The sequence below is a fragment of the Neoarius graeffei genome, chromosome 1 (genome assembly GCF_027579695.1).
Source record: "Neoarius graeffei isolate fNeoGra1 chromosome 1, fNeoGra1.pri, whole genome shotgun sequence".
In the NCBI taxonomy this organism is placed as follows: domain Eukaryota; kingdom Metazoa; phylum Chordata; class Actinopteri; order Siluriformes; family Ariidae; genus Neoarius; species Neoarius graeffei.
The window spans coordinates 40,092,833-40,114,308 of NC_083569.1; the positions used below are offsets into that span (position 1 = coordinate 40,092,833).

Consider the following 21,476-nt stretch of genomic DNA (forward strand, 5'->3'; position numbering starts at 1 on the left):
TGACTGGCGAGGGTGGCTGAGCACATAGTCCTCTAGGTAAGCTGGAGGTTGTCTTCTCCGACTAGGGCGAGGATCAGGCTGATGTGCTTCACCCTAGACATCTCTAGAAGCAGCCGTGACACAGCTGGTGTACAATCCGGCTCAAAGGACCAATTTTGTAGGATATAACGATGAGGAAAGTACTGGTCGTACACCCGCTGGCCTAATTCTTCGGTCAGAAAGAACGCAGCTGTTCTAGAGGTTGTATCTTGTCATTTATTAATTGTCACTGTGCATATCTACATCTGTGTCAAAGGTTCTGAAGTTGTGTTGTGGTCTCTAAAACAAAGACAGAAATAAAAGGAAAAACAGGACAATGCTAAGTTATTCACATTACAAACATGTCCTATCTCACTCTATTCGAAGGTAATAATTACAGCAAAGGTACAGAATACACAGCAATAATTATATGGTGATTAACAGTACTAAACGTCATTTACAGCATGAAAACAACACAGGAAATCGTACCACCTTATATATCCATGTGCTAACATAAAACACCGTTGATAGGATTGCTAACATGATATTGCTGAGTCACGGAACATTCTAGACATTTCCAATTACAAAGAAAGATTGTCTAGCTTAAATACAAACTTAGAAATGGCTGTACCAACAAAATAAATTGCTGTACAAACGAAATGAAGCCTAACAAGGAAAATAAGGGCACTTACATGTACATTCACGCACAACAGCACCGAGAGACTTTCAAACGAGACATGAGACTCCGAGAATGCGACGGCATGAAAGAGAAATGTCCGTGCCTGTTTCATATCACGCAGCTAAACATGCATTCGAAGCGTGATCAGCAGCTCCTTAAAGGGGCGGTGCCGCATTTTCTTAAAGGCAAAATATTTCACATAGGACAACAGGAATTTACACAGAAGGCGGCAGGGAATTTTGTACACATACATTTTCTCAGTTTAAACATTTGATATGTCATCTATGTTCTATTCTGAATAAAATATGGAATTTTGAAACTTCCACATCATTGCATTCCTTTTTTATTTACAATTTGTACTTTGTCCCAACTTTTTTGGAATTGGGGTTGTATATTTTAAATATTTTTAACTGATCCATTCCTTTTTCATATCGTTACTCAGTTATAGTGGACCAGAGCCGGCCTCAGCTGTCTCATGGACAGCCACGAAGGAAAGAAAATATCAGGCATATTCTACTGAAAACTTCCATGTAGAACACGTTGGTGAAAAAGTAAGAGATGGATTTTGAAGGGATCACTAACAGTGAATTTGCAAAGGTTTTGCTGCTCAGAGAACTAACAGAGTAGCTGTCACGTGCTTTCAAAACAAAAACAACTAGAAAAGCACTTGGAGAGCGCAGACCTCCGCCAAGCAGCTCATCTCGCAATGATAAAGAATCCTTTAAAAAAAAATCTGGATCCAGAAGGTGATCCGGATCACCGCCAAAATTTAATGGATTGTTACTTGTGCCCAGTCACACCTCTGGAAAAAATTTCAGAGCAATCCGTTCATAACTTTTTCCGTAATGTTGCTAACAGACAAACAAACAAACCAACGCTACCGAAAACAACCTCCTTGGCGGAGGTAATGAACTGGATTCTGGAAAGGGTGAGTCACCCACTTTAAATCCATACCAAATTCACACTGAAACAAAGAGTGGTGAATGGAGGGAAGATGATGATCGAGGATGAGAAGGAGGATGTTTTGAAACCCTGCTTAAAATATAAATAAATAAATAAATAAATAAATATTCAGCTGTCATGCACACACACGGAGAGACTGAGGGGCAGATACTGGAAACAAATGTGGTTGACTCTTCACTAAGAAAGTTTGGGCAAACAAAATCAAAGCAGCAAAGTCCAAGATCAATAACAGGCATGGGTCAGGCTAGCCGCAAACAATAACCAGAAACAAAATCCTGGGCTGCATTCCAATAGTCCATCCTATGTCCTTTCCTGACCACTTTTCCTTGGCGTCCATGGAAAACATTATGAGATCAATAAAAGATGAGAAAGAGAATTCCTCAGGATGTAGGAAAAGACAATTGCGATGCGAAGAGAATCCAACTGCACTTACCGTACACTAGGCTACCCAATTCTGTCACGGATGATACTATTGATGTGGGTCTGCCATGTGAGACTACAGTGTTACTTAAAATATTACTTCCTTACCAAAGTTGGAATTTAAATAAAAAAGGAATATAGACTACCAGTCACAAAACTGAAACAAAATGATTCTCATTATGACAATGGCTGCTCACGCTCACCTTCTTTTCTATTCACATTCATATCAACATGAATCCCAATTATTGTATAATTATGTAAGATTTAATTATTTATATAATTATTTGTTTACATGAATGGTGTGCAGATGGGGAGTCACTTTAAATGTTGCTCCCAGAAGAAATTGTGGAACAACATCATCTCCTTTCCTTTCATAAAGAATGGTCCAGTGCACCCACTGCTCAAGGAGATCGCATTAAAGCACCTTTTCCCAAAGATTCCACCTCAATCCTGTCTGCTTTTCCTTAATATTTAGAGAATTTGAATAGCTCTTGTCATGGCTGCCACTTAAATACTTCCAGGTCATTTCACTCAATTAGGAACCTTCCTAAGCAAAACAAGGATATTGGAAACCAGTTCAGAGTAATCAAGCTTGGTTATAACAAACTACTGTGCTGAGCAAATTACCAAGTCAAGTGAGTGTGTGAAAAGAGTTCATTTATTTGAAGTCCTCAGCATGGTGTGTAATGAGAGGCAGGAGTGTGTGGTTATCAGGAGTGAGTGAGGGTATGCAGTGTATGTTGGGAACTGGAGTCCCGGGCTGAACTCGGAAGTGTAGTGAAGCAGCGTTGCATTTGTAAGGTGCACAGCACCCAGAGCAAGGCAGTGCTCATAGCAATATCTTCTTACCTATTTACTTTCTTTATGTATTGTTTTCCTGTTTCATAAGGATAAATTTCTTGGTTCTTTATTTAATTTGCAAAAAGAGGGGGTGTCGTGGCTCAGGTGGCTAAGGCGCCGTACCATAAATCCGGGGACCCGGGTTCGATTCCGACCCGAGGTCATTTCCCGATCTCTCCCCGTCTCTCTCTCCCACTCGTTTCCTGTCCTGTCTCTACACTGTCCTATCCAATAAAGGTGAAAAAAGCCCAAAAAATATCTTTAAAAAAAAATAATTTGCAAAAAGAGCAATTCCATAGTGTCTTTAATCTTCTAAAAACCTTTTCTTGGCATGCCCAGTCACTTGACATATCACTGATTACATTTATGGGTGGTAAAAGAGAGCAACTGGACTTGGTTGAAGATTCTTGAAGACATTTCACCTCTCATCCGAAAGGCTTCTTCAGTTCTGTCTGACTAATAGGGAGTATCAGGTATTTATCCTCTCATGGATGAAAAGCAATCCTAAGGTGTCGTTGGGTCATCCTGTTGGTGTGGGTCACTGGGGGCTGGGTGTGAACAGGCTCGAGAGTCGTTGGGGTGATCAATTGATTGCTGGTTCTCTCTGTCCTTCTGTGAGTCACTGAAAACAGCTGGGTTTTGGTGTGCATTCAGGCTACATCCACACGACAACGGCAACGAGATGCTATTTAAAAATATATCGCGTCCAAATGGGCAACGATCAGTAAAATATCAGGTCCATATGGCAACGCAACGCTTGCTGAAAACGATGCAATACACATGCCACACCTCTAGGGGCGCTGTAAGACGGTCCCTTTGGAGACACCAGAACAATAGAAGAAGTAAGGACGCATGTGCATAAACTATTATGCGCGAGACTTCATATTAGCCACAAAGTCAGGAAAATCTGTTCGTAAAATTACATTATAATGACCAAATACAATGAAAAGTATTTTTCCAGTCTCACCTGTGAAAGGTAATCCCATGTGATCTCGTTTGGACGGCAAACCTGTTGGTACAGTTAAACGCAGCTAATCTTTATTCTCCGCTTTGACCTATCCAATATGGCGGCGAGGATGACGTATGATTCTACGCGGAAGGCGGTGTCTTTAATGGTCTGGAATAAATTGAATGCTACACGTTGATGGATTAATTTGCTCTTCTACGCCCTTTTTGAGGAATGTATTGTAGGACTTAAACCAACATATGAAGAGGTGAGATTGCTCCTTTTGTTCCCTATTTTTGCTGGCGGGATTGACTCTGCCCTAAGGGTTATTCTCTCTCTCTCTCTCTCTCTCTCTCTCTCTCTCACTTTGCACCATTACACAATAAATATTCACAGTGAAAATATTTTGTAAGCGCGTTTCATGAACCAAGTTATAGGATTTGTTGACAACTCGCATCGAGTTCGTTACACTTCTACCCGGCGTGAAGCACTCACAGTCATGTGGTTGTGACGTCATCGTAAACAAATCCGTTCTACTCATCCAGACGACTTCACAACGGCAACGTTGCCAGATCTTTCCACTCTGGAACCCGTTCTCAAAAAGATTGCGTTTTGGGCACCCAAAACGCCGGTGCCGTGTGGATGCCAGGCCTAAATGATAAGCAATTGTATCGGAGTCACCTGAATCCGTTGCCGTGTGGACAGGGCCTCAGTTGTCTGGGAAGTGTGCCAAGGACTGCATTGTAGGTGGCTGATAAATGATGTCTTAGACCCCCACCTCTGTTCAGTGATGGCCGTTCCAGGTTGACAAAAATGGCTTCTTTAACTCCTCGCTCATACCAACGATCCTCTCTGGCTAAAATGCGTACATTGAAATCCTGAAATGAGTGTCCTTTGTTGTTAAGATGAAGATAGACAGCAGAGTCCTGGCCTGAGGAACTGGCTCTCCTGTGTTGAGCCATGCGCCTGTGAAGTGGTTGTTTTGTTTCACCTATATATGAGTCCGTGCATTCCTCACTGCACTGAATTGCATACACTACATTGTCCTGTTTGTGTCTGGCTATTCTGTCCTTAGGGTGGACCAGTTTCTGCTTCAGGGTGTTACTGGGTCTGAAATGTACCACAATGCTGTGCTTGTAGAAGATTCCTCCAACGGTAGAGGGAAAAGAGAAGGAGCAGAATCACATCAAGAAAGCACTTCAGAACTGTGGGTATCCCAGCTGGGCTTTCTTTAGGAGCAGAAAAAGGAACATAATGGACAAGGAGGATAACAGGAACAAACGCAAGAACATTGTCATTCCCTACATTTCTGGTCTATCTGAGAAACTCAGAAGGATCTTCTACAAACACAACATTCTGGTACATTTCAGACCCAGTAACACCCTGAAGCAGTAACTGGTCCACCCTAAAGACAGAATAGCCAGACACAAACAGGACAACGTAGTGTATGCAATTCAGTGCAGTGAAGAATGCACGGACTCATATATAGGTGAAACAAAACAACCACTTCACAGGTGCATGGCTCAACACAGGAGAGCCAGTTCCTCAGGCCAGGACTCTGCTGTCTATCTTCATCTTAACAAAGGACACTCATTTCAGGATTGCAATCTACACATTTTAGCCAGAGAGGATCGTCGGTATGAGCGAGGAGTTAAAGAAGCCATTTTTGTCAACCTGGAACGGCCATCACTGAACAGAGGTGGGGGTCTAAGACATCATTTATCAGCCACCTACAATGCAGTCCTTGGCACACTTCCCAGACAATTGAATGCACACCAAAACCCAGCTGTTTTCAGTGACTCACAGAAGGATAGAGAGAACCAGCAATACATTGATCACCTCAACGACTCTCGAGGCTGTTCACACCCAGCCCCCAGTGACCCACACCAACAGGATGACTCAATGACACCTTAGGATTGCTTTTCATCCATGAGAGGATAAATACCTGATGCTCCCTATTAGTCAGACAGAACTGAAGAAGCCTTTTGGATGAGAGGTGAAATGTCTTCAAGAATCTTCAACCAAGTCCAGTTGCTCTCTTTTACCACCCACAGTTTACTATGACCTGGATGACTGAGAATCTTCACAGACATTGATTACATTTGCAACACAATCTAAAACATGCAAATGAGCAAATTTAAACAAATATATTATATTGACCAGCAAACACCAACAACCATCAAGGCAGTCCATCGCATTTGTTAGGGCTGGGGAGAAGCCGCAGCAGCTCCGGAGTCAAGAAGGGGGGCTGCTGGCAACAGCCCGGGACTGGCAGCTGAAAGTCAACCTAGGGAGACAGCTCAAGTTCCTGGAGAGCATCACAGTGACCACACTCAGGCCAGACATGGTCCTGGTGTCAGAAACAACAAGGCAAGTGGTCCTGCTGGAGTTGACTGTTCCCTGGGAAGACCAGATAGAGGAGGCCTTTGAGAGGAAGAGGGCCAAGTACGAGGAGCTGGCAGGTGAATGCCGAAGTAGGAGATGGAGGACCCGATGCAACCCCATCGAGGTCGGGTGCAGAGGATTCGCTGGCCAGTCTCTCATCAGGGCGCTCAAGATGCTGGGGGTGAAGGGACTGCACAGCAGGAGAGCCATCAAAAATATCAGTGATGCTGCAGAAAAGGCGTCCAGATGGCTATGGATCAAGCGGGGCGATCCGTGGACACATGCTCTTATGACACAAGCCGGGACTTGATCACCCCGGCTGGGTCCCCTGGGCAAGGGTGTCTGTTGTGAGACCCGAAACACCCGATGAACCCAGGTTACAACACTGATGATGTGTCTTAAGTTGCACCAAAAATGTATTTTAGAACTAGTTGATCTGGCTAAGCCAGTGACCTCCGGGAATAGGCCGGATGACGACCATGAATAGTATGGTGACAGCTGGAGAGACAGCTGACAACTGGAAAGACAGTAACAGGGGCAGAGAGGGCCAGCAACCCAAACTGCAGCTCCCGAGAGGGTGCACCCACAAATAAGCTACGAAGAGCCCTAATGAAGTATACCCCAAGGGGTGCCCGAGAGGGGGGGAGGATGAGCACCCCAACAGGACTGATAAACAGGTGACGGAACGGAATGGAAAAACAACTACGAGTGCAGTCTGTCCATGTGGCAAGGTCTGCAAGAACCAGCATGGTCTAAAGATCCACCAGACCAAAATGAGATGTTTGATGGGGAAGCAGGTGGTGCAACGCACAGGCCCAGTACCTGGTGAGACGCAGGAGGAGCCCGGCCAGGAGTCAACCCACAGTGCCCAGACCCTCCACGCCCCACAAATCCTACCTCATTTCAAGCATTCTGAACACCGTCGGGTCATGTGGCCTGCTGCCAACAAAGAAAGAGAGTGGCTCCAGTTTGATGAAGATCTGGATCAAGTCCTTGATGCCACTGTAAGGGGAGATGCAGACCAGAAATTGCTGTCAATGTCTGCAATGATCATCAGCATTGGTGCTGAGAGGTTTGGCTTAAAGGAACAACAGCCAACCAGACGTCCAGGGGAGCCAAACAGATGGGAGGTGAAAATAAGCCAGCTTAGACAGGAGCTTAGACTGCTTGGACGGCAGCTTAAGGTGGCAAGGGAGGAGGAGAAGGCCGGGCTGGCAGAGCTCTGTAGCATCCTGAGGAAAAAACTCACCACCCTCCGTCAAGCAGAGTGGCATAAGAGGAGGGGTAGGGAGAGAGCCAGGAGACGTACAGCCTTCATCTCGAACCCCTTTGTTTTCACCAAGAAGATCCTTGGGCAAAAAAGAAGTGGCCACCTTGCCTGCACTGAAGACGAGGTTAATAAGTACCTCAATGCCACCTACAGTGACAATGCAAGAGAGGAAGACCTTGGGCCATGCAGAACCCTGATAACTCCGCCAGAACCCACCTTGGCATTTAACACCAAGGAGCCAACTTTGAAAGAAGTTGAAGAGGTTGTCAGGGCAGCCAGATCTAATTCAGCACCGGGCCCCAGCAGAGTGCCTTATGTGGTTTACAAGACATGCCCCAGACTCGTGAAGCGACTATGGACGATCCTCAGGGTCATTTGGAGAAGGGGGAAGGTGGCCCAGCAGTGGAGACATGCAGAAGGGGTCTGGATTCCAAAGGAGGAGAGCTCAATTACCATCAAGCAATTCAGGATCATCTCACTCCTCAGCGTCGAGAGCAAGATATTCTTCAGTATTGTTGCCTGGCGCATGACGGAGTTCCTCCTGAGGAACACATACATTGACACCTCTGTGCAGAAGGGGGGAGTCCCGAGGGTCCCAGGATGCATCGAGCATACAGGAGTCGTCACCCAGCTGATCCGGGAGGCACGGGAAGGCAAAGGAGACCTGGTAGTCCTTTGGCTCAACCTTGCCAATGCCTATGGGTCTATTCCACACAAGCTGGTGGAAACCTCGCTTGACCGACACCACGTTCCAGGCAAGATCAAGGACCTCATACTGGACTATTACAGCTGCTTCAGTTTGAGAGTCACTTCCAGAATAGTAACATCTGCATTTCATCGGCTGGAGAAGGGCATTATCACAGGATGTACCATTTCTGTGATATTGTTTTCCTTGGCCATGAACATGCTGGTGAAGTCAGCGGAGGTGGAGTGCAGAGGACCACTCACCAAATCAGGTATGTGACAGCCCCCCATCAGAGCATTTATGGATGATCTAACAGTGACTACAACATCAGTCCCGGGCTGTTGATGGATCCTCCAAGGCCTTGAGCGTCTCATTAGCTGGGCCCGGATGAGCTTCAAGCCAGCCAAGTCCAGGTCCCTGGTGGTGAAGAAAGGGAAGGTTTCAGACAGGTTTCGCTTCTCAATAGGAGACACCCAGATTCCATCTGTGGGAGAGAAGCCAGTCAAGAGCCTGGGCAAGATCTATGACTGCACCTTGAAGGACACCGCAGCACTCCGAGCAACATCAGAGGAGCTGGGAACCTGGCTGACAGCGTTGGATAAGACAGGACTACCAGGCAAGTTTAAGGCCTGAATTTACCAACATGGCATCTTGCCACGACTCCTCTGGCCACTGCTGGTCTATGATGTGCCAATAACCACCGTCGAGTGCTTCGAGAGGAAGGTCAGCTCCTTCCTGCGGAAGTGGTTGGGCCTGCCGCGAAGTCTTAGCAGCATCACCTTGTACGGGAGGAACAACAAACTGAAACTACCCTTCAGTAGTCTGATGGAGGAGTTTATGGTTACACGAGCAAGAGAGGTGCTGCTGTATAGGGACTCTAATGACATGAAAGTCTCCTCGGCTGGCATAGAAGTGAGGACCGGCAGGAAGTGGTGTGCTCAAGAGGCAGTCGACCAGGCGGAGTCCCATTTACGGCACAGTGAATCGGTAGGAACAGTGGCATCCGGACGGGCAGGACTCGGGAGCAACCCAAGATCTTCCTATAATAAGGCGCAGGGGAAGGAAAGGCGTCAGCTGATCCAGGAGGAGGTCCGGGCAGGAGTGGAGGAAGCCCGCTGCAGTAGGACAGTAGGGATGCGGCAGCAGGGGGCGTGGACTCGATGGGAGGAGGCAGCTGACCGGAAGGTATCGTGGACAGAACTATGGCGATCTGAGCCACACCGGATCAAGTTCCTCATCCAGTCAGTCTACGATGTCCTCCCAAGCCCGTCCAACCTCCATCGTTGGGGCTTGGCTGAGAACCCACTGTGCCCTCTCTGCCAAGGAACTGGATCACTGGAGCACATCCTGAGCTGCTGCCCAAGGGCACTGGAAGATGGGCGTTACCGCTGGCGCCATGATCAGGTGCTGCGGGTCATTGCGGAGGCCATCAGTACAGGGATTTCCACCAGCAAACACCAACAACCATCAAAGCAGTCCATCGCATTTGTTAGGGCTGGGGAGAAGCCGCAGCAGCTCCGGAGTCAAGAAGGGGGGCTGCTGGCAACAGCCCGGGACTGGCAGCTGAAAGTTGACCTAGGGAGACAGCTCAAGTTCCCGGAGAGCATCGCAGTGACCACACTCAGGCCAGACATGGTCCTGGTGTCAGAAACAACAAGGCAAGTGGTCCTGCTGGAGTTGACTGTTCCCTGGGAAGACCAGATAGAGGAGGCCTTTGAGAGGAAGAGGGCCAAGTACGAGGAGCTGGCAGGTGAATGCCGAAGTAGGAGATGGAGGACCCAATGCAACCCCATCGAGGTCGGGTGCAGAGGATTCGCCGGCCAGTCTCTCATCAGGGCGCTCAAGATGCTGGGGGTGAAGGGACTGCACAGCAGGAGAGCCATCAAAAATATCAGTGATGCTGCAGAAAAGGCGTCCAGATGGCTATGGATCAAGCGGGGCGATCCGTGGACACATGCTCTTAAGACACAAGCCGGGACTTGATCACCCCGGCTGGGTCCCCTGGGCGAGGGTGTCTTGTGAGACCCGAAACACCCAATGAACCCAGGTTATAACACTGATGATGTGTCTTAAGTTGCACCAAAAGTGTATTTTAGAACTATGCATCGTGTGGTTTTACATGTGTAATACTTAAAATTTTTACTATATTGCTTTACTGATTTTTTTTTTAGCAGAAATTAAAATTTAACAAAACATTTCTTTTCTATAGCCCCAAATCAGAAAAATTTGGGACTCATTCTCATTATCATCTCATTATCTCTAGCCGCTTTATCCTGTTCTACAGGGTCGCAGGCAAGCTGGAGCCTATCCCAGCTGACTACAGGCGAAAGGCGGGGTACACCCTGGACAAGTCGCCAGGTCATCACAAGGCTGACACATAGACACAGACAACCATTCACACTCACATTCACACCTATGGTCAATTTAGAGTCACCAGTTAACCTAGCCTGCATGTCTTTGGACTGTGCGGGAAACCGGAGCACCCGGAGGAAACCCACGCGGACACGGGGAGAACATGCAAACTCCGCACAGAAAGGCCCTCGCTGGCCAAGGGGCTAGAACCCGGACCTTCTTGCTGTGAGGCGACAGCGCTAACCACTACACCACCGTGCCGCCAAATTTGGGACTGTATGTTGAAATTAAAACTGAAAATAATGACTTGTAAATAATCTTTGAGGTGGTGCAGTGCTTAGTCCTGTTGCCTCACAGCAAAAAGGTTATGTGTTTGAAGCTGCCAGCTGACCAGGGCCTTTCTGTGTTGAGTTTTCATGTTCTCCTTGTGTCTGCATAAGTTTCCTCCAGGTCCTCCTGTTTCCTTCCACAGTACAAAGACATGTGGATTTGGTCAACTGCCTACTCATAGGTGTGAATGGCTCTATGGATGTGTGTGTGTGTGTGTGTGTGTGTGTGTGTGTGTGTGTGTGTGTGTGTGTGTGTGTGTGTGTAGACATTACATTGTGCTGATGGAGCATATGTATGCTAATGGAATTTTAAATGCAAATGTTTGGTGATTGTTGAATATAAAAATCAACTTTACTGTGGTCTCAACTAGGATGTATAAAGGAACAACAAAAAATAACTATCAATCGATATCAATATCAGTAGCATCATATGATTGCTCATTTTGTGTTTATCACTATGTATTCAAGTCATTCTTTTAAAGACATGTATTAATGTGGCTATATAATACCCTTGTTCACAGACTGAGGAAAGCAACTTCTATGTCAATGCCCGTCTGATAGTCACACCATGCAAGAAGGCTTCTCCAAACGCATATGAGCACCGAGATGATTGTGTTACACGAAAACCAAATACGGTGTGTATGACATCTTTATTGCCCTTATTCTTGACCTTATATAAACATTTTCATTTAAAGTCTTTCACCTTTTGACACTGACATACCCATTAACCATAGAAACACTGCAATCCTGGATATTTTTTCAGCTCACAAAAAGGTCATAACTTTATTTTCCACAGCCCATAATTGACTGTCTTGTGTGTAAGACAAAAGATGGTAAAGAACTGGTTGACTGTGCCAGGTTGATGGATGTCAATAATGTAAGTATACTGCAGCAGATATAGAAACACGCACCACAAAGAAAAGACATCAACTGTACATGAGGTTGGAGTTTGTCAATGTATCGTCCCCTTGCTTTACCGGCACTAAATGGCGGTAACTACCCTGAGCTCTTTGTAGTTATCACTAACAATAAAGGTTAATTTCAAACTATATGACTTTAGTCTATGTGTTGGGTCTTAACAAATGATATAGCAATGTTAATCTAATTTATAATGTTCAACTCACACTTGAACGAATAATTTCCAACGTAGTTCACACCCCTGTGTAACCTATTTCCACACTGTCATACTAGTATCCCCATGTGAAGCCCTTTAAGCTTAGAACACTTTAAGAAGAGTAGTCTCTTAAAGTATCTTCAGTTACAGACTGATGAGAAGTCACACACAAATATACAAAATCATTAACCATTTACTATTATGTACACATTAATATACATCACACACAGGCAATTTCAATAGCTTTCACTATAACCTTCAGTTTTACCTTTGTTTTCAAAGCGCGCATGTCCAAAATAAATGTTCACATTAATTCAACTCTCCAAAGTTTTATACCAAGCGCCTAAATAATACTAAGCCGGCAATAGCCTACGAATGTTAATAAAACAAAAACTTCAAAGTCCATCACTACAGGCTTGAAATTTGCTCAGGTGCATTGTAACCAAAAAAAACAAGATGGCTGCTTCACCATGAGAGAAAAATAAAACGTGGTACCTGAACGAAATTAAGTACCTGGTGTCTTACACATGGAGGAAATGTGAAGGAAAGCAAATGAAGAGGAGATTTCCACGGCAGCTGTCATCCACATCACTCCAGTCCAAAGTGCACTGTCTGGTGCCATCTGTGTCCTCCTTGTCTTGGCAATAGGCTGTGTTATGCCACACTCTCAACCTGCCATAAGTGTTTTGGACACGCACAGGTCGCAGGGTTTGGTAGCTCTCAGCTGTGCTGCAGGGTCATGGTGAACCCAGGGGAAAGTTTGTGGGAGGAGTACGGGCAAAGTACTTGTGCCAAGTACAGGTTACATGCCTGACTTCCTCGAGCATGAGAAAAATTGTGCCTTTAGCCCATGGAAAGCGTATGTCTGACGCACATGATCAGTGCGTGTTCAGTGAGTGTCGAGTGCATGTGACTTGCATTTTACAAGTTTCCTGCACTAGGAGTATGGGCCACACTTGGGAAGCATGTGTGACGCACGTGATTAGCACGTGACAGTCACTCATGACTTGCGTGTGAAGCAAGCCAGGAGTGGGTATAAAACCAGCGTGTCGGCAGCATTCTGCATCTGTCTTTCGGCTGAAGAACAAGATCATTTCGTGCTGCTCCTCAGCTTCTATCGTCTGCCTATAAGGGCACAACTCCCTCATTGTTGCGGTGGTATGGCGACAGACATCTTCCTTTCTACAATACTACACGTTTACATGATCGGTTCCTCATATGCATATATATGTGTGTATATATATAAGCCTAAAGACAATCATAACTACACAATGGGCAGTATTTGCATCAGTATTTGCAGTATTTTCATACTTTTATACTCTTTAATGAAAGGTGATACAAGGCGGAAGTCCGCGCCGTTTTTCAGCAGTTGCGTCAAATGACCAACGCCAGTGAATCAGGAAGGTGGATGTCACAGTGACGTTGTCCAATGACGACGCCAGCTAGAGCTCAGCACAGCGTATCCGCGTATTCTCAATGTTTACACAGCACCGGACCAGACACGATCTGGATTGAATACGTGGACCCTGGTGGATTCCCGTTTCCCGGCGTTTCCAGGCGTTTTAATGTAAACGGACAGTGCATCCGCGAAGAAAACGAGACAGATACGGTCTAATGTAAACTTGGCCTATGTGTCAGCCCTGTGATGACCTGACGACTTGTCCAGGGTGTACCCCACCTTTCGCTCATAGTAAGCTGGGATAGGCTCCAGCTTGCCTGCGACCCTGTAGAAGGATAAAGCGGCTAGAGATAATGAGATTATATATATATATATATATATATATATATATATATATATATATATGTGTGTGTGTGTATATGTGTGTGTATGTGAACTTGTAAGCTCAGTCCAGCTAACGACAGACACATTTAGCTGCTGATGGCTAGCTCACTCAAACTTTTAACTCTGTTCTGAGGCAGTTAAACTTCTGTCCGAAGTTATACTCCAGCTCTGACGAACTCAACACTATAGCCACTCTCCGTGATCTGGCCGACCGCTTATATGAACTAAAAATGGTGTTTTAAAAGTAGACGGCCTTTTGATTTCATAAAATCGGTGAAATTTAGTTCCCACTGAAATTTGGTCATTGTGATACAGTGGTGCTTGAAAGTTTGTGAACCCTTCATAATTTTCTATATTTCTGCATAAATGACCTAAGACATCATCAGATTTTCACACAAGTCCTAATAGTAGATAAAGAGAACCCAGTTAAACAAATGAGGCAAACATATTATACTTGGTCATTGATTTATTGAGGAAAATGATCCAATATTACATATCTGTGAGTGGCAAAAGTATGTGAACCTTTGCTTTCAGTATCTGGTGTGACCCCCTTGTGCAGCAATAACTGCAACTATATGTTTCTGGTAACTGTTGATCAGTCCTGCACACCGACTTGAAGGAATTTTAGCCCATTCTTCCATACAGAACAGCTTCAACTCTGGGATGTTGGTGGGTTTCCTCACATGAACCGCTCACTTCAGGTCAGGGGCGTGTTTAGCCTATTTTTGGGGGTGCTCAAGCACCCCCAAAAACGAGCTCAGCACCCCCTAGCTCAGCACCCTCAAAAACACTGCTTTTGGACGTAATTTTCAGAAATAAGTGCCCTTGCGCACTGCGCAATGAATGTGTGCGCGGGCGTGTGTGTGTTCTTGAATTCACCTGTTACGTGATAGTTCTATGACCAGTAAAATACCTCTCCTCCTTGCGTCCCCTCTGATTGGGTTGCCTGTCCGCGCGAGTGCTTGCTACGACATGGTGTTTTTTTTTTTAACTGGATTCCACGCCGATGAGGAACTCGAAGTAGCACCTGAGTATTACTGGCATAGCGAGATGTGAAGGTACGGACTGGAGTTACAATTGTTAAACACAACACAATAATATGCATAATGCAATATTAATGTTCCCTGGTCTATGAACAGAATGATAAAAATGACATTTATCATCGATCATCAAAAGTATCTCGATATGATATCGAGATACTTTTGTGCAGAGCTGTACAAGTGCTACGGTGCTAGACCACCGTGTGTTAGTCAATTTTATTTAATGTAACATAGCGTTTACGTTTGCTTATCATTCACAAATCCAAACCCTGGTCATTGTCTGGGGGGACAGTGAGTGTGGTTTGGATATAGCCTACATTTTCAAAAGAACACTACCAAAATATAACAAATATAACAAAAAATATAAACTAATGTAAACTAATGTAAAATCATAATACACACTTATTACACAATACACAATAACACATTAATTAACAATTACCACTGTTCTAAATGAATAGCTCCAACATTACAAATGCAGTAGTAGGTCTTGTTTAGTTAAAAATATAACGTAAATATTTGTGTCAGTGGTTGTAAATGTGTAGATATCATAGTTTATTGGGTCAGCTTCTGTTAAAACATTGCATAAGTCTAGTCTTGTCTAGTCTAGTCTTCTTGTCTAGTTAAGTCTAGTCTAAATGCGGAATAAACGTGGAAACACTGTCGTTCAAGCCAGGTGCCTCTGTCAGCTCTGGGGGCTAAGCACCCCCAAAGATCAGATGCTAGAATCGCCCCTGCTTCAGGTCCTTCCACAACATTTCAATTGGATTAAGGTCAGGACTTTGACTTGGCCATTCCAAAACATTAACTTTATTTTTCTTTAACCATTCATTGTTAGAATGACTTGTGTGCTTAGGGTCATTGTCTTGCTGCATGACCCACCTTCTCTTGAGATTCAGTTCATGGACAGATGTCCTGACATTTTCCTTTAGAATTCGCTGGTATAATTCAGAATTCATTGTTCCATCAAAGACGGCAAGCCGTCCTGGCCCATATGCAGCAAAACAGGCCCAAACCATGATACTACCACCACCATGTTTCACAAATGGGATAAGGTTCTTATGCTGGAATGCAGTGTTTTCCTTTTTCCAAATATAACGCTTCTCATTTCAACCAAAAAGTTCTATTTTGGTCTCATCCATCCATAAAACATTTTTCCAATAGCCTTCTGGCTTGTCCATGTGATCTTTAGCAAACTGCAGATGAGCAGCAATGTTCTTTTTGGAGAGCAGTGGCTTTCTGCTTGCAACCCTGCCATGCACACAATTGTCGTTTAGTGTTCTCCTGATGGTGGACTCATGAACATTGGCTAAGGTGAGAGAGGCCTTCAGTTGCTTAGAATTTACCCTGGGGTCCTTTGTGACCTCACTGACTATTACACGCCTTGTTCTTGGAATGATCTTTGTTGGTTGACCACTCCTGAGGAGGGTAACAATGGAATGGAATTTCCTCCATTTGTACACAATCTGTCTGAACTGTGGATTGGTGGAGTCCAAACTCTTTAGAGATGGTTTTGTAACCTTTTCCAGCCTGATGAGCATCAACAACGTTTTTTCTGAGGTCCTCAGAAATCTCCTTTGTTCGTGCCATGATACACTTCCACAAACGTGTTGTGAAGATCAGATTTTGATAGATCCCTGTTCTTTAAATAAAACAGGGTGCCCATTCACACCTGATTGTCATCCCATTGATTGAAAATGCTTTGCGCAGTCAAGCAGACAGAGGAAGTCCGCATGCGCACACTTACCTTTTGACCATGCACTGAATTACATCATTCTGTCGCTAAACGAACAGCTGATCATACCGAGGTGCTCGCTGACTGCCGATATTTATTAGTTTGGCCCTGTGTTTCCTTTTCTTCACAACAAAACGTCTTCTTCTTGCTTTCTGTGACTGTAGTCGGTCTTTCACGTTTCAATCGCACAATGTCCTCCATTTTTCTCTTCTGTTTCAAATTCGTATCCCACAATGCCTTGCATGAATGGGGAAAGCCCATCACATGATGTATCTTGAATTGGGTCATGGTGAAGCAGGAAAAAATAGCGGATAATTTGGTGGCCACATGGCCCTAAATTCATTAATTGTTTTATTTTTAAAAAAATAAAATTTGAAGTCTGTGAATTGAATTCAGTAGCTTTCGGTCCACTAAACAAAAATAATTGGGTGTCAGGGAAAAGTCTTTTTATGACCAAAACCTGAAAAATCTGAAAGGCAAGATATATGAACTGTGTTCTCCCCGCTCCTCACTCACTGTCTTCCTGCTCTTCTCCTCATCTCTCTCCCATCTCTCCCATTCACTTCCAGATAACCCTTGACCTCTAACAAATTTCTCATTGGTTCGGACAATAGAAATAACAAATGATACATTTCAATCCCATTTTTCTTTGCATACAAAAAATATTCTTAAAGCATTTCCATCATGATGAAATTAGTATTTTAACAAACAAAATAAATATAACATGTAAATGACACAACATATGAACTAAACCATGAAATTCCGTACACCAACATATGCATGAACTATGCAGTATCACAGATTATTACAGATAAAGGCTACTTTTTCCATGGAATAAAAACATTTATTTTTTTCGCAGTGCAGTTTCCATCAAATCCTGCACTCTGTTTGGCTGGCGAGCAGGTCCGTATCCTATGGTATGGAGCCCAGTTACAGACCTCTGGCAACTCGCTCGTTCACAACAACAACAAACATAGTTTTTTGTCAACATTTATCTTGTTTTTTATAAGATTTATTTATAAGATTATCAAAAACCTTATAAATTTTTGCCAGCATGTCTCATGAGAATAGCATTAATTTTACATCATGGATAGTGATAACAACAGTCTTTACAGTGAAAGTGAGTTTTACTACCCTGAGGAAGACAAAATAAAATAAAACATTTCAGGAGAAAGCTAAAAACCTCTAACTTGCTAAAGCCAAGCAAAAGCATGGCTGAATCCTGAATGACTCAATTTTGTATAAATAGGGGACTACATAGGTGGCAAAATGTAGTTTTTTTCCTGCCATGGAAGTGCACTTATATACCGAGGAGGAAGCAATTTGCATTACAGCTGTGAATGAGGATTCAAAATGGCGTCTCGCCTCGGTTTTCCCTTTTGGGCGCTCTCATTATCTGTTAGAATTTGGTTAAAACAATAAATATATTATTTACCAGCTTAAGGTCGGTCCGTACGGTGAAATACTGTGACCTTGGCCTTGAATACTGACCTTGGCCCAGAGGGCCTTGGTCAGTACTTTCAAGACCTCAGTCATGGTATTTCATGATACGGACCTCCCAGCTGGTAAATATATGTATTCTATCCCCTTCAAGCAGGTTTCATTCATTTGGTTTGATAACATACAATCTTCTTAGCAGGTTGCTTATCCTACGTGTATTGTGCCACTCTACCCAGTGGAGAATGAGCATTGAATATGGTTTATGATACTGCATGTTGTCAAGACAACATGTCACACATTGGAGCTGATGTGAATATCCAGTGAGAGAGTTTTCTGCTGTGCATGCACAGAACCATTTCTTTATTTGCTGGGAAAGAGAAAGACTAGGCGAATCCAGTGCTAAGATTAACTATGCTATAATTAAGCACTAAATAAATAAACTGAAAACTGAAACTAAAGACATGTTAAAGACCCAAAAAGCGACCAAAACTTCATTAGATATTCTTCACGCATATTTACAAGCAGTGGTGAACCATTGCAATTAGAGCTGGGAGTTCAGTTCAGCTAAAGCTTAGCCAGATACACCAAAAAGCAACAGGGCAAATGATTTTGCAAGAGAATATCGTCAGGCTGCCAGGTCGCTCCGTTGTGTGTAGCTGTCGATGTTGATTTTAAAAGTAAAAAAGTAAATTACACAGGGAAATGAATACTTCAGTATGAGTGAAAAATACTGGGCGAGCATGCGTGGAAGAGTCTGGAGACTCCAATCTTACTTTCTCAGTCGTTAGCCTGTGCTACTTGTTCTCGATAGCACTGGCTTGACTGCTTTATTAGCATTCACTAACACTACTGATGAACGCTACACCGGCTAGAAGGTGACTTCACTGCCGCGCTGATGGCGCCAATTCATGTTTAAGCTAGCGTCGGCCTTTGAGAAGGCCGAGGATGATAAATTTTTGGTCCCTCCCACTACAAATCAAAATCTCATCTCATTATCTCTAGCCGCTTTATCCTTCTACAGGGTCGCAGGCAAGCTGGAGCCTATCCCAGCTGACTACGGGCGAAAGGCGGGGTACACCCTGGACAAGTCGCCAGGTCATCACAGGGCTGACACATAGACACAGACAACCATTCACACTCACACCTACAGTCAATTTAGAGTCACCAGTTAACCTAACCTGCATGTCTTTGGACTGTGGGGGAAACTGGAGCACCCGGAGGAAACCCACGCGGACAACATGCAAACTCCACACAGAAAGGCCCTCGCCGGGCCCGGGGCTCGAACCCAGGACCTTCTTGCTGTGAGGCGACAGCGCTAACCACTACACCACCGTGCCGCCCCAAATCAAAATCTGATTGGTTAATTCATCTGTCACTTCCTACATAAACATGCACTGCCATGGTCTTCTGTCCCGGCAATGAAGTCCTAACCAATGAGTGAGCCAGCTATAAACTCTTTTCTGCCGAGAGACAGACAAAAAAAAATCTAATTGAATAACTTGATTTTAATGTATTCGGGACAGTAACCCTTTCATATCTAAAGCAAATCTGATAGACAATGAGGCCAAATTAGAAGACAATTATTATAATGAAATGATGAAAGAAATTAAATATACCATTTGAAATGTTATGTTTTGGCCTTCTCTGAATGTCTAAAAGGCCCTGACAGTTCCTCTCTGCTTACAAGAGAAAAACATACTAATGGACATCAAAAAACTGGAAGAGAGAGAGAGTGTGTGTGTGTGTGTGTGTGTGTGTGTGTGTGTGTGTGTGTGTGTGTGTGTGTGTGTGTGTGTGTGTAAATCATATTATATTGAACAAGTCGAAGAAAAGTTCAATATCATGCTAGCTGAATAGAATATATCTGATAGACCACGAAAAAAAGCCAGCCAATATTATTCAAATATTTCTAACCTTTTAAATCCTGTTTATGAACTTATTCCATTTCTACTATTGATGAACCTGTAAACTATTATCTAATTTTCATAGGGCTGCATCAAGACTATTAAAAACTAATTGCTTCTTTTTCAGGGACAACGCAAAGAAATTCGAGATAACTGTGAGAAATATTTCCCTTCAGGAGGAGGCATCATGGGTCTGAAGCCACCATTTCTGGATGATGTGAAGTAGATTGGATGTCTCAGATGTGTGTGAAGTTGCACAAATCACAATAGCACAAACTCTAACACACACACTCAGAGAAAGAGAAATGTCTAAAAAAAAGAATTTTTAATCTGTCAGTGAAATGGTTAATACAGTAGCAAATCATTTTAAAAACAGCATTTTCTTGTTACAGCAGAAGTGAAAATAAATATGCTTCAATATAAAACTTAAGTTGGCCATGATTACACACATGAGGAAATAAAGCACACTTAAGAGGAGTGTTCTCACTTGTTCTCAATTTTATTTTCTTAGTCTATAATAATTATAATATTCAACTTTATATAGCACCTTTCTCACACCCGAGATCGCTTGACAATTACAAAAAAAAAAATCCACCCTAAGAGGGTCAGGAGGTAATTCCAATGACGTAGCTAACCACAGTCCCAACAAAAGGCGCACAAAGGGATGTCTCGCACCACCTGCACAGCCGCCACTGGGTAACGCCGCACCATGGATCCATAAAGTGAGCATAGAAGCACTGCTGCACAGAGTGCTGGACAACCCCAATGTTAAAAAGGTGCAACAAGCTCACTACAGTCCATCGCAAGGAGCACAGGCATCCCCCATGGCGGACCAAGGCCTGAAGGAAACTGATGCCCAAAACTGGATTCGGAATGACGCCACAATCAGCAGACAAAACATTCAAACAAAAAACAAACAATACAAACACAAAGAAAAACAAAGAGGGGAAAAAAGAAGTATAAAAAGCTCAGGTAAGAAGCGGCAGCCAAAATACGCACAGCATACTCTCAACCAGAAACATAATTGTTTTGTAGCCAGGTAAAACCATTCACATGGTGAACTGAATTTTCTCTTCACAAGTGAAGTTCGAGCACTTTAAAGTCTCTTTACCCCTAGAAGTGAAAAGGAATAAAATCTGTGTGGCAGAAGCATGGATATTTCAACAGCCTGAGTCTGATTATGAATGAAACTCATAGCTCATAAACAGTGTTGTTTAACTAAATTGGTGTGTATGGCCAATAAAATTTTAATTTTACACTGATTAGGCTTATGTCCTTTTTGTTACAGCACATACGGTAACTACCCAACAACCTGATCAAAGCGAGTTGCACTTATCTAGTGAGGCTGGTTAAAATTGGCCTTGTACCCGACATGATCTTTGCAGGAATGCAGTCAAGGCAAGCTGAAAAAGGTGAATAAAATAAATCCACATTGTTCTGGTATTTCAGCTTTTTTTTCATGGAGTGAAAATAATATAATGAATGTAAAACAAAACATGTAAACATTTCTCTTTACTTAGTTGAGCGTTTCTGGACATAATATGGATTACTACATTTGTGGAATAAGGCTATT

At 43.7% G+C, this 21,476-nt stretch overlaps 1 protein-coding gene across 1 annotated transcript in view; it reads left to right on the forward strand.

Annotated features, from left to right (window-relative positions):
• Positions 1-20,272, forward strand: part of LOC132887421 (cystatin-like protein) — a 31,847-nt gene extending 11,575 nt beyond the window's left edge. Inside the window, exons 2-4 of the mRNA XM_060922898.1 lie at positions 11,409-11,522; positions 11,684-11,764; positions 20,031-20,272. Of these exons, the coding sequence (XP_060778881.1) occupies positions 11,409-11,522; positions 11,684-11,764; positions 20,031-20,129 (294 nt within the window). The 3' untranslated portion in view covers positions 20,130-20,272. The remainder of the gene's footprint in view (positions 1-11,408; positions 11,523-11,683; positions 11,765-20,030) is intronic.
• Positions 20,273-21,476: the final 1,204 nt, after the last annotated feature.